The sequence below is a fragment of the Pelophylax lessonae genome (genome assembly GCF_965119305.1).
Source record: "Pelophylax lessonae genome assembly, chromosome: 4".
NCBI lineage: Eukaryota > Metazoa > Chordata > Amphibia > Anura > Ranidae > Pelophylax > Pelophylax lessonae.
Window position 1 is genome coordinate 301,407,842 of NC_138771.1, and position 14,632 is coordinate 301,422,473.

The following is a 14,632-nucleotide window of genomic DNA, read 5'->3' on the forward strand; positions in this document are numbered from 1 at the left end:
GTCCCCACAACTAGGTCCATAATCTTTTATTTTCATGCAGATCCTTGATTTTATCTTGTTTACATGAAATGTCACTGTATTGTGTGCTCACGTGGTTTTGTTCACACTAGCCTGCACGATAAAATGCAACATTTTACTGTGCAATATAGTGTAGGGTGGGCTCCAGTAGTGACAATTCGCTGCACAGCTTAGCTGCACTAAAGATGATCCAATAGGGACATGCCCCTCCTGCCCTCTCTTCCATTGAGAAATGTTCTTTCACCGACTGCTCTGCCTGTAACACAATCTGTGAATGGGGGAGATAATCCTGTGACAGATCAGACTCTCCTCCACTCACACATCATGTGAGTGGAGCCCTGCAATGAAGGTTTCTATAGAATCCAGCAACCTGCACATTGTGGTATATACTTCACTACAAGTAAGCAATGCAACTTAAACTGTAGAGAAATAATTTTTTGCAACTAAACTTCAGCTTTAAAGTGTAAATTCAGCCTAAAACGAAAATTTCTAAATCTACTTGCATCCACAATATAAGACTAACCTATCTAGCCCTGTAAAGCAAAAATCGCTATACATACCTTTTCTGAAGCCGCTACGGTCCAATCTCAAGCGGCAGCAGCTCTGTGCAGGAGACTTGGAAATGCCTGGGAAGTGATGTCACCCATAAGGCTACTATGGGGCTTTCATTTTCGCGTTGTCGGCTGCCTCTTCCGCAACTGCCTACACAGAGAAGCTATCGCTGAAGGCTCAGTGTGGGACAAGACTGAATAGCATCAGGAGGACATCCTTGACTAGGCTAGGGTTCTCTGAACAGTCTTTCTGCTAAGGGTTAATAGAAATTGCCAGAACAGACACCCAGTAAGTTCCCAGAAAAACTACTGCTGGTGCCTGGCCCAGAAAAACTACTACTGGTGCCTGGCACTTATCCTTAAAAGTAGCACATAGTCACTTTGATCTTGAGCTCAGGTCTATTCTCACAAAGTCTCTCCAGGACAGCTGAACTCCCCCAGTTTCCTCCAGACATCTCTATGTCCCAGGACAACTGCTCAGTTCCTACCTTTCATCAGACATTCTTCAGTGAAGGAAGGATTAATACTCACAATGCCCCCCGACAGCTACACATTTTCCAGCTTCCACCGGGCACTCTTCAGTAAGTCTTCCAGACCAGTCCTTAGGTGAGACTGCTTGGTTAGCTCCAAAGTTAATTAGGAATAGGCTCTCCAGCTCTGCCACAGCTGGGTTCTCCATAATCACCACCAAATTTCAGCAAAACTGTCTCAGAGGGGCAGAGACCCAGAGGCTGGGAATTTAAATTAAAGCCACCTATTTGACTTTCCTAGCCCCTTATATTCAAGAAACCTTTAGATGGTAGGAGGAGAGCACTCAAACCTGCAGGCTGTGAGATCCAGAACAGCCCAAAGAAATCAACAGCTGCTCCAATGATTACAGGGTAGACAAAAATAATCACCCTAGCAACTTACCTAGGAGGGTGCTACTGTAGCACTGTTACACATATGCATAGATATGAAAGACATATACATATAAAAAAGTCTTTAACTGTAGAGTGGCTTCACACTGCCCTGCTACGCTTTTGCTAAAGTGCAGTTAACCCTCATTTTTTGTGCAGATTAGCTGCATTTTCCTATAGACTTCTATGAGGTCCTGTAGTTTTGCTGCAGTTTCAGTAAGTGCTTGCATGATACATCTCCAGAATCATGCATCTTTGGTGAACTTTCTGAAACCAAACCAAAACCACAAGAACTCCTAAAAGTCTATGGAACATGGAGCTAACCAGCACAAAAACAGTGGGTAAGCTGCGCTTTGCACAACGCACAGTGGAACTGCACTGGGACAGTGTGAAGCCACCCTTAGAGCACAGAAAATATGTAAGATTTACGCTAAATTGGGAAAACACAGGCATGGCAAGACTTGGCAGTATTTAACATGCTTGATAACCATTTTTATACATGAGCTACTTACAATTGTAGAATCCTTGTCTCCACATTTCATACTAAGGTCAGAACCTTGAAGTGTTTTTATTGATCCCCTAATAAGGAGGTCATTAGCTGTAATCTGAAATAATTGATACACAAATGTTAAACATAAATATAAGTGCAAACGCATGCAACAGAAATAGTTTAAAGGGTTCCTTTTCATCTTCTGGTTTTGCAGGTCGACTCTTTAGGACATTTATTCCACGAGTATGTTTGTGTATATACTGTTTATATATATATTCATGTAGACATGGTGAATTAAAGGTGATTATATTATTTCCTGTCATCTTACAAGAAATCCCCTGTATGCACTTTGCTAAGGCTATGGGAACTAATATAAAAGTTTTATATTAACTTTATTTTTAATAATAACTTTATTTATTATTAATGCAAAAAAGAAAAGAAGATGTTTTTGATTGCGCATCTTTAATAAATTGTGGAAACTGCCAGAGATGAATGTTTGTTAAAACACTTGTATGTGAGCTATTCTCAATAAGCACATGAATATTCACAATATCCGTCCATCACTATAAGCATCAGGTCAGGAAAGGCTTAGTCACTGAACCCAATCCGATCTCCTCTAACAACTTTGGATACACTTTCATTCAGCTGCCATGATACCCGAGCCCATGTTGCTGACAAGCTTAGCAAGACTCATCCGGCCTGGGAAGACAGCTCTCAAGCTCACACTTTGCACACACTTAGCTGCAAAAGTAACTTGCTGACAACATATCTAGTGCAATTCACTTCAAGTACATATAAACCTCAACAAAGAACGCTTGTTATTATATCAGTTCAATAGGTGATAAATATACCAGCTGACTCATCCAGAAACATACTGAGTTGATAACTTTCTGAGCTGTTATTAGCATAGTTCTCAGCTCCTTTTGTGGACTACAGAACACCTCCCATCTATATTATGGGGAAGGGGAAAGGTGTTATCAGAGGCGTAACTAGAACCTTCAGGGCCCCGGTGCAAGAAACTATGAAGGGCCCCCAGGACCCCTGGCCCGGGGACCTTCCCTTCAAGCCTTGGGGCCTCCCCACGGTAGTGGAATGCCAGGGCCCGGTCGCAAGTGTGACTTTTGCGATCCTGGAAGTTCACCCACTGGTGTCAGTAGTTTTTATTTTTTTGGTATTTTAATTGTATTATTTTTTATCGTTTTATTTATTTATTTTTTTACAATGTCACTGACTATGACTATGTCCATTCAGAAAAGGAAGGAGCTGGTAAATTACATATTTACCGACCCCTTCCTAGTTCTCAATTGTGACACATCCCCTGCAGCAGCCGGCAGGAGAGGGTAGGGAGCACAGTGGGGGGGGGGGGGGGCAGCACAGTGGGGGGGGGGGGGAACAGGGTAGCACACAGGGGCCCAGAGACAGCAGGACACAAGTGAAGTGGATAGGAGGGGCGGCGGGGGCAGCATACCGAGGAACCAATCTCCTCCATTTTCCTTCTGCAGCTACAAGAGGAAAAAGGAGGACAGTGATTGCTCTACATGCTGCCCCCGCCACCCCTTCTATCCAGGTCTACATGGGAGCCGCATGGGCCCCCTGGAGCATGGGGCCCGGTTGCGATTGCAACCCCTGCAACCCCTGTAGTTACGCCCCTGGGTGTTATACAGTCCTAACAAACCTGCTATTTTAGGGTGACAAGAGACACTGTAACTCCATAGATGCAGTACAGTGTTTGTAAGCCTTGCCACCCAAGGACGGGAAGTGTATTACTAGTAGGATCACCAGGTGAAAAAATAAAAATAAAACAGAACTGTGTATATATATATATATATATATATCCATAAAATGATTATGTGTTAAAATCTTTCAACATATGCCATGAAGATGACAACACCTGATGCTGCCTGATGTTGTCTGATCCCAATGCATTATGAACAGAACAATGTTTGAGCATGCTGAAAAGAAAAAGAAGATTCCTGTGACGGCTTCATCCTTCCTCCACACACTGGCAGATACTTTAAGGCCTGCTTATTGGGCTTCATGTACACTAGAAAGCTAAAAACTGTTTTAGAAACACTGGACGAAAAATGCTAATGTTTTAGCGTTTTTTTGCCAGTGTTTAGCCTGGCGTGCAAGCTACATTTAGTACTTTTGGTAATAAACCCACAACAGTAAAATCAGGCTGCATATAAAGTAAAGCATGCTTGGTATACTCACTGTATTATTTTTCCAAAGGTACAGCCTTGGTGTACTGTACATAAAGTACTAAGGGGTTAATCCTCAACAATGTTTAAAAAGGCTGTTTAAATCTGTCTAATCTGATCCTCCCCTACTTTTACTGTCCCCAATCCATCTGCTGATAGTACAGAGCCTTGGAGGCACTCTTCACATTCTCAGTTTGGTGTGTATTGCGAGAGAGTTTTTTTTTTTTTTCTTCTTTTGGGAGGGTGCATGTGTTTAGCACAGGGCCTATCAGCACTGCCCATACAGAAAGTCAGGGGTCACCCAGCCTCATAGGACAGTCAGAGGAGAGCGAAAAACTCCTCCTACAAGCTTTAATAGTGCTCAGATGGACACAGATAGAAGTCACTAGACTGCTATATACTGCTGATGAAAAAAAGGTATTTAATAGTTTATATTTACTAAAATAATGGCATTTTCATGTTCTGTGTACTGTGGGAGACCAGATATAGTGAATGCAGAGTCCTGGGTTTAGTAACACTTTAAGGAGCGCGGGCTACCAGCATCCTTAAAAACCAGTAAATGGCTGGTTGTTAAGGAGCAGGCAGGGAAGCCGCATCCTTAACAACTGATGAGCCATCAGCGGTCATCAGGGTTTCCCGCTGACAGCTGAATGTAAATAAAAAAAACATTGCTGGCAATAAGAAAATAAGAAAAAAATGGTGTGAGAGGTCGCACCTATCCACACTAGGCCCTTATGTCTGGTATAGATTTTAAAAGAAACCCCCCCATCAAAATTGATAAAAAATGGTGTGGGGTCCCCCCCAAAATCCATACGACCCTTATCTGAGCATGCAGCCTGCTAGGTAGGAAAGGGGTGGGGGAAAATGCGTGAGCACCCCCCTCCTGAATCATACCAGGCCACATGCCCTCAACATGGGGTGCTCTGGGGCATGGGCACTCTACCCCCCAAAGTACCTTGCCCTAATGGGGACAAAGACCTTTTCCCCACAACCCTGGACAGTAGTTGTGGGGTTCTGCGGGTGGGGGGGGCTTATTGGAATCTGGGACGATGACATGATGTGCTGATGTCATCAGGTGTTTTAATTCCCAGAAGTGTAGGTTGGCTGTAGGCTGTTTTCCAGCCGATGAGGATTTCTTTTAAAGCGCTATTTTCATTATATCTATGTAAATGCAATCTTATATTTTAAATAAATACATTAAAAGGTTTTACACTATGTGGATTGTTTTTTTCCCATGTTTTGGGGAGAAGCCTATGGAGATGATGTTGAGACAAACTTTACTGCTCAAACATCTGCCCCTAAAGGAATCCTTTAGGGACGCTTTGTGAAGACCTTGGCCGGGTTGTTTGACCAGACACTCTGCTGATCTTTCTTTCACAACTTTCTATTTGCACCTGGACTATACTTAGATTGTTTTTTTATATTTTATTTTTATTTTTATATTTTTGTGCACAAGTTATATCCACTTGCCGACCGCCGCAAGTACATTTACTGTGGCGGTCAGCCCCCCCCCCCCCCCTGGGCAAAGTGACGTAGTACTACGTCGCTCGCCCAGGAGCCTGTCCCCGGTCCCCGCACGAGTGACCGGCGGCTCCGATGTCCGCCGGTCACTCGCGATCTCCCGCTGGAGAGGGAGAAAGGCAGACGGCTAATGTAAACAAAGCCGCCTGTCATTCTCCCTGGTGTAACAGCAGAGATCATACGATCCTGCTATGTAGGATCGTATGTCTCTGTGGTTACATCAAAAGCCACACCCCTCTACAGTTAGAAGCACGCCCCTAGGGACACACTTAACCCCTTGATCTCTAATAAAGTTAACCCCTTCCCTGCCAGTGTCATTTTTACAGTAACAGTGCATATATATAGCACTGATTACTGTAGTAATGTCACTGGTACTCCCAAAAGTGTCAAAAATGTTAGTCAGGGGTCCGATCTGTCCGCCGCAATGTCGCAGTCCCGCAAAAAAAAAAAAAATTGCAGATCGCCGCCATTACTAGTTAAAAAAAAAAAAAAGACATAAATCTTTCCCTTAGTTAGTAAACGCAATAACTGTTGTGCAAAATACGCCCATTGCGATTTTTTTTACCAAAAATAAATAGCAGAAAACAAATTGGCCTAAAATGTTAAAAAAAATTAGATTTTTACATTTTTTTTGGGAATTTCATATAAAAAAATGTGAAAAATATTGTTATTTTTTCAAAATTGAAGCTTTTTTTGTTTATAGCGCAAAAAGTAAAAATCGCACAGGTGATAAAATACCACCAAAAGAAAGCTCTGTTTGTGGGAAAAAAAGGTCGTCAATTTCATTTGGGTACAGCGTCACACGCGCAATTGTCCGTTAAAGTCATGCAGTGCCGAATCGCAAAATAGGGCCTGGTCTTTGAGCAGCCAAATCCTCAGGGGCTTAAGTGGATATACACATTGTTTATGATTGTTATATCACTACTGCAAAGTAGCATGACTTTTTTACGTTAAACTTGAGTTGCACTGTGCCAATATTTCACAGTAGAGTCACTGCTTTTGTCACTTAAGGTTTTTTTGGGCTCATTTTCCTTTCTCCTTAACCATAGTTTCTTTTTTATTGTTAATGATTGGATAAGAGCCTGGTAAGGATTTTGAAGCAGGCCCTATGCCATTTTTTTTTTATTTTGGCGTGGGGGGAGGGGGGACACCCCACGCCATTGTTTTCACATTCTTTTATTGCCGCCGATGTTTTTCTCACATTCAGTTGTCAGCGGAGATCCCCACCGACAGCCAATGACTCATCCGTTGTTAAGGGCACGGCGGCTGGCTTCCCGGCCTGCTCCTTAACAACCAGACAATAACAAAAAAAACCTCTGCTTGACGCTGTACACTGGCATGTAGCAGAGTTTAGGAGAGTTTAGTAAAGTTTAGAAGCTGTCAGCATTTTTTCTGCCTAAACACCGCTGCTCCAGTACGCGCTGGCAGAGGGATTTTTTTTTCTGCCACTAATTTCTCCTTCCAAAAAATGCTGATAAAAGCCTCTGTACATGAACACATAGGATAACATAAAGGGGAGTTTAGAGGCAGTTGAGAATGAAATAAATATCTGATGCCCAAAACAGCAGCTGTAAAAATGCCCAGTGTGCATGAAGCCTTATTGAGAAGTTAGGTCTAAAGTCACATTTTCTATTTATGCAGGCTTAACCACTTGCAGACAAGCCGCCGTACTTATACTGCGGCAGGTAGGCTCTGTCCCATGAAATGACGTACCTGTACGTCATTTCGCAGAACAGTTAGTGAGGGCGCGCGCACACGCTAATTGGCCACAGGGGGAGCCAAACAGCGGGTCCGGTGGATGCGATGTCCGCCGGTCACCCACGATCGCTCCCCGTGGAGACATCGGCAGGCTGCTGTTCTGTCAGTGATGAACACAGGGATTTAGGAACACAGGTCTCTGTGTTCATCCAGCAAGTCCATCCCCCACAGTCCATCCATAACCCTTTGATCACCCTGGTGTTAACCCCTTCCCTGTCTGTGTCATTAGTACAGTAACAGTGCATATTTGTAGCACTGATTACTGTAGTAATGTCACTGGTCCCCCCAAAAGTGTCAAAAATATTAGTTGGGTGTTTGATCTGTCCGCCGCAATGTCACAGTCCCGCTAAAAATTGCTGATCGCCGCCATTACTAGTAAAAAAATAAATAAATAAAAATTACATAAATCTTTCCCCTAGTTTGTAGACGCAATAACTTTTGTGCAAACCAATCAATATACACTTATTGGGATTTTTTTTTTACCAAAAAAATGTGTCAGAATACATATTGGGCTAAAATAATTAAAACATTTGGTTTTAAAAAAAATTTTATTGGGAATGTTACAGAAAGTAAAAAATATTGTTTTTTTTTTTTTCATAATTGTCCCTTTTTTTTTTGTTTTTTATAGCACAAAAATTAAAATCGCAGAGGTGAACAAATACACCAAAAGGAAAAACTATTTGTTGGAAAAAAAAGGACATCAATTTTATTTGGGGACAGCGTCGCACGACCGCGTAATTGTCAGTTAAAGTAACGCAGTGGCGTATCGCAAAAAATGGGCTGGTCATTAAGGGGGGTAAAATCTTTCGGTCCAGAAGTGGTTAAATAGGAAGTAAAGCGCTGCTTTTTTTTTATCTGACCTGCAAAAGCAAAGGCATAATGTGCTAGCATGTATTGCATACTAGCACATTGTGTGAAACGTACTTGCAAATGAAGCCCTTGTTGAAGCCCTTGTTGAAGCCCATCTTTCTTCTGGGTCTGCGGACCCCAGCTGTGTGACACCGGAGCCGCGTGACGTCACAGGACTCTGAGGAAATGGCACGTGTGGCCATTTTTTCAGTATGCGCCAATGACGTCATTGGCTACATATATAATAAATATCTTCTAAATGGTGCACGTTTAGGAGATATTTACAGTACCTATAGTTACATAGTTAGTCAGGTTGGAAAAAGACACAAGTCCATCTATAATAAGGCTAACTGCAGGTATAGGATTGTTTTTATATGGGATTGTATGGTTAGGTTTTCAATACTGTTTGACACAAGTCCATCGGGTTCAACTGACAAAAAAACCAAAAAAAAACAAACAGTATTGAAAACCTATCCATACAATCCCATATACACAATCCTATACCCGCAGTTAGGCTCCGTTCACATGTAGGCGTTTTGGGCCGTTTTTGGGGAGTTTTTCTGCTCTAGGATCAGCTCTCAAAACGCCCAACAAGACAAATCCCATTCATTTCAATGGCCCCTGTTCACATATGAGTGTTTTGACGCTGTGAGCAAAACGCCCAACGCTCAAAAAAGTACATGAGCTTCTTTTGGGCAGATTACAGGCGTTTTCCATTGGTCTCTATTCAATCTAAAAACGCCTGCACAAAAATCGCGGTAAAATCGCGGTAAAAAAACGTGCGAAAACGCTACGCTCAGGTGTGAATGTAGCCTTAGCCTTATTATAAGTTTACCTATAAGTACAAACAATAGATGGAAGTTTAATTCCACGTTAAACAAGTCATAAACTGGACATTCTCTATGTATTGCAAGATTCACCAAAAAATATTTGTGTCTCACCCTGGCATCTCTGACAATGTGATACTTCAAGTATTGTGTAAGCTTATCTTTGTTTTGATTATTGTAAAGAAAATCTCTTTGCTCCTGGGGTAGGTCTCTTATTGCCTCATCTGTTGGCAGGAACAATGTTACTGGTCGATGTACAGGATCGTCAATAAATTTCATTAGCTCAGCATCCTAAAAAACATTAGAGTAACAATAAAAACATATATCATTACATTATACTCCAGAAAAAAACAACTAAACGACAATGCACATATAAAATAAGACCTCCAATCTCTATAGTTTAATTATAATAAATCCTTTACATATATTTATTCTCCATTTATATAAGTTCATAGCATTGTTTCAATGCTTGACATGATTATCTCCTACCAGATTATTTTTATTTGATCTTATTCAATAAAAAAATGCAAGAAGCAAAGCATTACCAGAAAAGTTCTGTAACATGACAACCAGCAAGAATCTTGTACTGGTCTGATTTCAGTAAAGTGATTAGTTGCTATGGATCCGTGGATTAGTGCACTTTTCAGATCACGCTTTGTTCTTTAAACTGTAGACTGCAAATATCCAACATGTAGGCCTACATCTCATCATGTAATACATACAGTATGTAACACCCAGGGACTATCTATAACAATTATTACAAGAATGCAGCATATTTTCTAGTGGTTATCACTACAGAGAAATCAGCCAGTTCCAGTGTTTTTCTAGCTGCAGCCAGAAATTGTTTGAGCTAACCAACATATTTTACAGCTCTTTCAGCCCCTTAGGTTAATAAGCTGGTTTACTGAAGGAGCCACTGGTTATAACCAGCCTTCTCTAATCCAGTGTAGCAATACAATACGAGACACAATAAACAGTACCAGTGGAATCATTTCTGTGCTACTTTCAAAAATCTACACTCCTCAGATTTGTATTGTTAAAAAAAATACCTAATAATAACAATATGAAACATTTTAATTTTATTAGTGTTCTCCTTAAGACCCCTTTCACACTGTCCACTCCGTCGGCGGACTCTGTTTTTCTCAGCGGGGGATTGATCCGCCGATCCCCGCTGAGCAGGCGGATGGCAGCTCTGTCTCCACTCTGTGTGCGGAGACGGAGCTGTCAGGTCCCCGCTGTCCTCTATGGGGGAATCAGATGAGAACGGACCGCCTGTCCATTCTCATCCGATCCCATCCAAATGGAAAATAGAGTCTTTATCCGTCCGGATTTGACGGACAGGATCGCATCAGATGTCAGCAGACATGTCTCCGCTGACATCCAATGCCCCATAGAGATGCATGGGGCATCCATTCAGATCTGCCTAAAAAACTGACAGGTGGTTCTGAACGGTCCGCATGTGTGAAAGGGGCCTTATGGTAAAGATTCAATAACTCACCAACACAACAGCAGTTACAGCATGGTAGTAAAAAAATTAGATAAAGTAAAAAAAGATTTGTTTTGTTAAAAAATTATACTTAATAATTATAACAATATGAAAAATGTACTTTTTATTAGTGTTTTCCTTTAAAGCGGTTGTAAACCCTGATTGGTCATTCTACCTACAGGTAAGCCTATATTAAGGCCTACCTGTAGGTAAAATGAATATCTCCTAAACATGCACTCTTTAGGAGATATTCACCCTACATGCAGCCAGTGACATCACTGGTGAATGTTCTCTGAAGGTCCAGCATACTTAACGGATCTTTAGAACATTGTGCTGGAACCAAGGGCTCCTGAGCAACTGCAAGGGATTGAAGTAATCGCGGCTCCGGCCAATCAAATATCCATATCATGCGAACCCAGGAGAAAGACAAGGGGAACATGTCAGTCCTCTCAGCCATGACATTACAGCGCTGGAGGGCTTAGTTCCATGGTGAATATTTCAAAATGTGCTAGTATGCAATGCATACTATCACATAATGCCATTGTCTTACAGGTTATTATTTTTTTTTGTTACAACATCGGCAGTTTACAACCGCTTTAAGGTAAAAATCCAATAAATCACCAACACAACAGCAGTTAAGGCATTGTAGTGAAAAATGAAATAATGTAAAAAGATTTGTATTGTTAAAAAAATTGTACGTAACCAATATGAAAAATGGCAATTTTATTAGTGTTCTCCTTTAAGGTATTACTCCAATAAATTAATAAATACTCCAATAAATAATACTCCAATAAATCAAAGATAAAGTAAAAGAAGCTGCTACAGCGGGATCTCAGACAGCAACAAAAATCTGACATGGGTTCTAACCCTTCCCTATTATATCCAAAACTAAAAACACTCTACTCTATGGCAGAAGGTGACATGACCATGGATGTTCACTTTGCTACCTATTTGAATAAATTGTTCATCTTACACAGAGACCATCAGATCCAACACAATACTCTCCCATTTCCATTGATATGCTTTTAAACATGATCTGAACGTGTATAACAGAAAACTAGTAACTAATGTACCTGTAGTAATTTAAACATTGTATTGTAGCCATTCGATTCTGCAACATTTTTGAGGATATCCTGAAAAGAAGATAAAAATGATGAATACAACTGTAAAAGTGAACATCTACAATATTTATGAGTTATCTAGAATTGGAGGAGACCTGCTACCTACAATCTCCAAAACAATAGACGACCTTTCACTTATTTTACAGGATAATAACATCATTTTAAACTTTGAAAAAGTGTAGTACTTAATGTACAGTACACCAAGGCTGTACCTTTGGAAAAATAATACCGTCATTGCCAGTCATACCTGAGAGCTCTGTGCATAATTGAGTCATCACACCCCCACACTGCACTATCTATAGGATGTAGGACTATTCACTCTACTTCCTAGCAGTTAGAATCAAATTTGATTTAACCACGTGGAACAAAAAAAAGTAGACCGTTGTTTTCAGTATAAGCAAATATTCTTCAGCCATAAATTTGCAAGTGTATGAGTTGTAAATTCTGTCTTGGGTTTCTTGCCCTATGTCAAGAAAATGGCAAGCCTGGGAAAATCTAGGTAGTATAGTCTGCTAGAACCCTTACGTTTTTAACCAATGGTATAATTACTGCAAATCTTATCTTCCATTAAAATTTAGGCAAAATGAAAATACTCCATAGCTGCATAAAGGCGATCTTTTAAAAAAATAACCCGTTTCCTACTTTATAGGAGGCGCCATTAGGATCCTTTAATATAATTGTGACATTAGCAGGCTTGAGAACATAAATTAACATTTCATCCACATTTATCAGATTTATATTGTGATGCGTAGCACCTCCCATGAGCCCTCAAGGAAAGGTATAGATCTTCACTACACATATACGGCCCAATTCACTAAACAGTGTTTATTCTAAAGTGCAGAAACTCACTGCAATCCTTTAGAATCCATCATATATGGATTTGACTTAGCAGAGTGAATCTTGATTGGTTGCATTCAAGAATCCGCACTCTTTTGAAGGAGACTGATAATGTGGACTTTGCTGTGTTTATAATGAGAATAACTAAACAGATGTATACCTTATACTGCTAATATGAAAGGTCACAAATCATCATGTATACTTCTTTATTGGACTGAGCCCTGTATAATAAAGGCCTTGGCTGAAACACCAAGCGTTTTCATACATGAGGGGCAACATTGACAGTGTTTTGTTATACATTCCCAATAGTTATTCTGACACCAAGGGGCCTATTTATAGAAAAATTGTGCTTGGAGAATGCTTAAGCCTTCACACAGTCATCATGAATAACCCCAACAATGTGGCTGATATGTATATATCCTATGATTTTCAGATTCATTTAGTGGCCATAATGCGGTCGTTTTTCAAAATACCGCAGTCAAGAAATACTGCATTATAGCCACTAGATGGAGCAGACAACCATAGGAAATACACATATTAGATACATTACAGGGATTCTTTGCAATGGCTATAAATAGACCAGTGGTCATCAGTGAAAAGAACAAAATGCTCTCAAACCGAAAGCGGAGTTTCACCCAAATGTGGAACTTCAGCTCATTTGCTTCCTCCTCTCCTCCGGTGCCACATTTGGCACCTTTCAGGGAGGAGGGGGGAACGGGTACCTGTTTTTGACAGGTACCCTTCCTCACTTCCGGGAACAGCACCGCGGCAAAGGGAGGACTCCTCCTCCACCGCCGAGCCAATCCAAATCCGAAGCGGGCTTCGCGCATGCACAGTAGGGACCCACCCGAGAAGCCACAAGGCTTCACTGCCAGGTTCCCTCACCGGCAATGGCAGCGGGAGCACCCGACAGCCGATGGAAACATCAGCTGCGGTGCCGACGTCGATGGACTCCAGGACAGGTAAGTGTCCTAATATTAAAAGTTAGCAGTTACAGTATGTGTAGCTGCTGACTTTTTTCATTTTTGGAGGGGGTAGGCTGGAGGCTGGAGGCTGGAACACCGCTTGAAGTTCACAAGCTAAGCATGTTCCACCAGAAATATATCTGTTATTCACTTAGTGAAAGGACCACAAGCACATGATTGATCTGCTGTGTTGATACTGGCCTGTATTCCCTTCGACATCATGAAGGAGCTTCAGCAGTTAAAAAAAATATGTGGTTCCTCCATGCCAAAGTAAGTAGTGAAAGATTCTTGAAGGGAGTTTAATATGCGTCATATATTGCTATCCATGCCTTTGTCCACATGTTAAAATATATCCAAAGCCAAAACTTTTGATAGAAAATCGAGGAGTTAGAACTCCTATTAGGGACACAGACCAAAAAAAAAAAAAAAAACACCTGTTAGGGAGCTACACTCTGTTTAATATCACCATGACTGAAAGTAAGGGAATATCCCAAATTTTGAGCTGCCACCAGAACAGCAATAGAGGGGTAATCTTACAAGAGGGACAGCTGTTTCAGTGCCAGCTGTCTGAAAGAATTTCTGTTTACTTCCTGTTGTCACTATAGAACAGGAAATTGTCCCATACATACACTATATTACCAATTATTGGGACACCTGCCTTTACACATACAGGAACTTTAAGGCATCCCAGTCTTAGTCTGTAGGGTTCAAATTTGAGTTGGCCCACCCTTTGCAGCTATAACAGCTTCAACTCTTCTGGAAAGGCTGTCCACAAGGTTTAGGAGTGTGTCTATGGGAATGTTTGACCATTCTTCCAGAAGTGCCTTTGTGAGGTCAGGCCTGGCTCAGTCTCCGCTCTAATTCATCCTAAAGGTGTTCTTTTGGGTTGAGGTCAAGACTCTGTGCAGGGCAGTGAAGTTCCTCCACCCCAAACTTGCTAATTTTTTGTGCACTGGTGCACAGTCATGTTGGAACAGGAAGGGGCCATCCCCAAACTGTTCTCACAAAGTTGGGAGCATGAAATTGTCAAAGATGTCTTGATATGCTGCCGCCTTAAGAGTTACCTTCAACTAAGGGGCCAAGCCTAACTCCTGATAAACAACCCCGTA

The 14,632-nt window shown here is 41.3% G+C and overlaps 1 protein-coding gene across 1 annotated transcript in view; it reads right to left on the reverse strand.

Annotated features, from left to right (window-relative positions):
- STAB2 (stabilin 2) overlaps positions 1-14,632 on the reverse strand; it is a 218,552-nt gene that overhangs the window by 43,765 nt on the left and 160,155 nt on the right. Inside the window, exons 50-52 of the mRNA XM_082254467.1 lie at positions 11,674-11,733; positions 9,229-9,405; positions 1,981-2,073 (exon numbers count right to left, since the gene is read on the reverse strand). Coding sequence (XP_082110593.1) covers positions 1,981-2,073; positions 9,229-9,405; positions 11,674-11,733 — 330 coding nt within the window. The remainder of the gene's footprint in view (positions 1-1,980; positions 2,074-9,228; positions 9,406-11,673; positions 11,734-14,632) is intronic.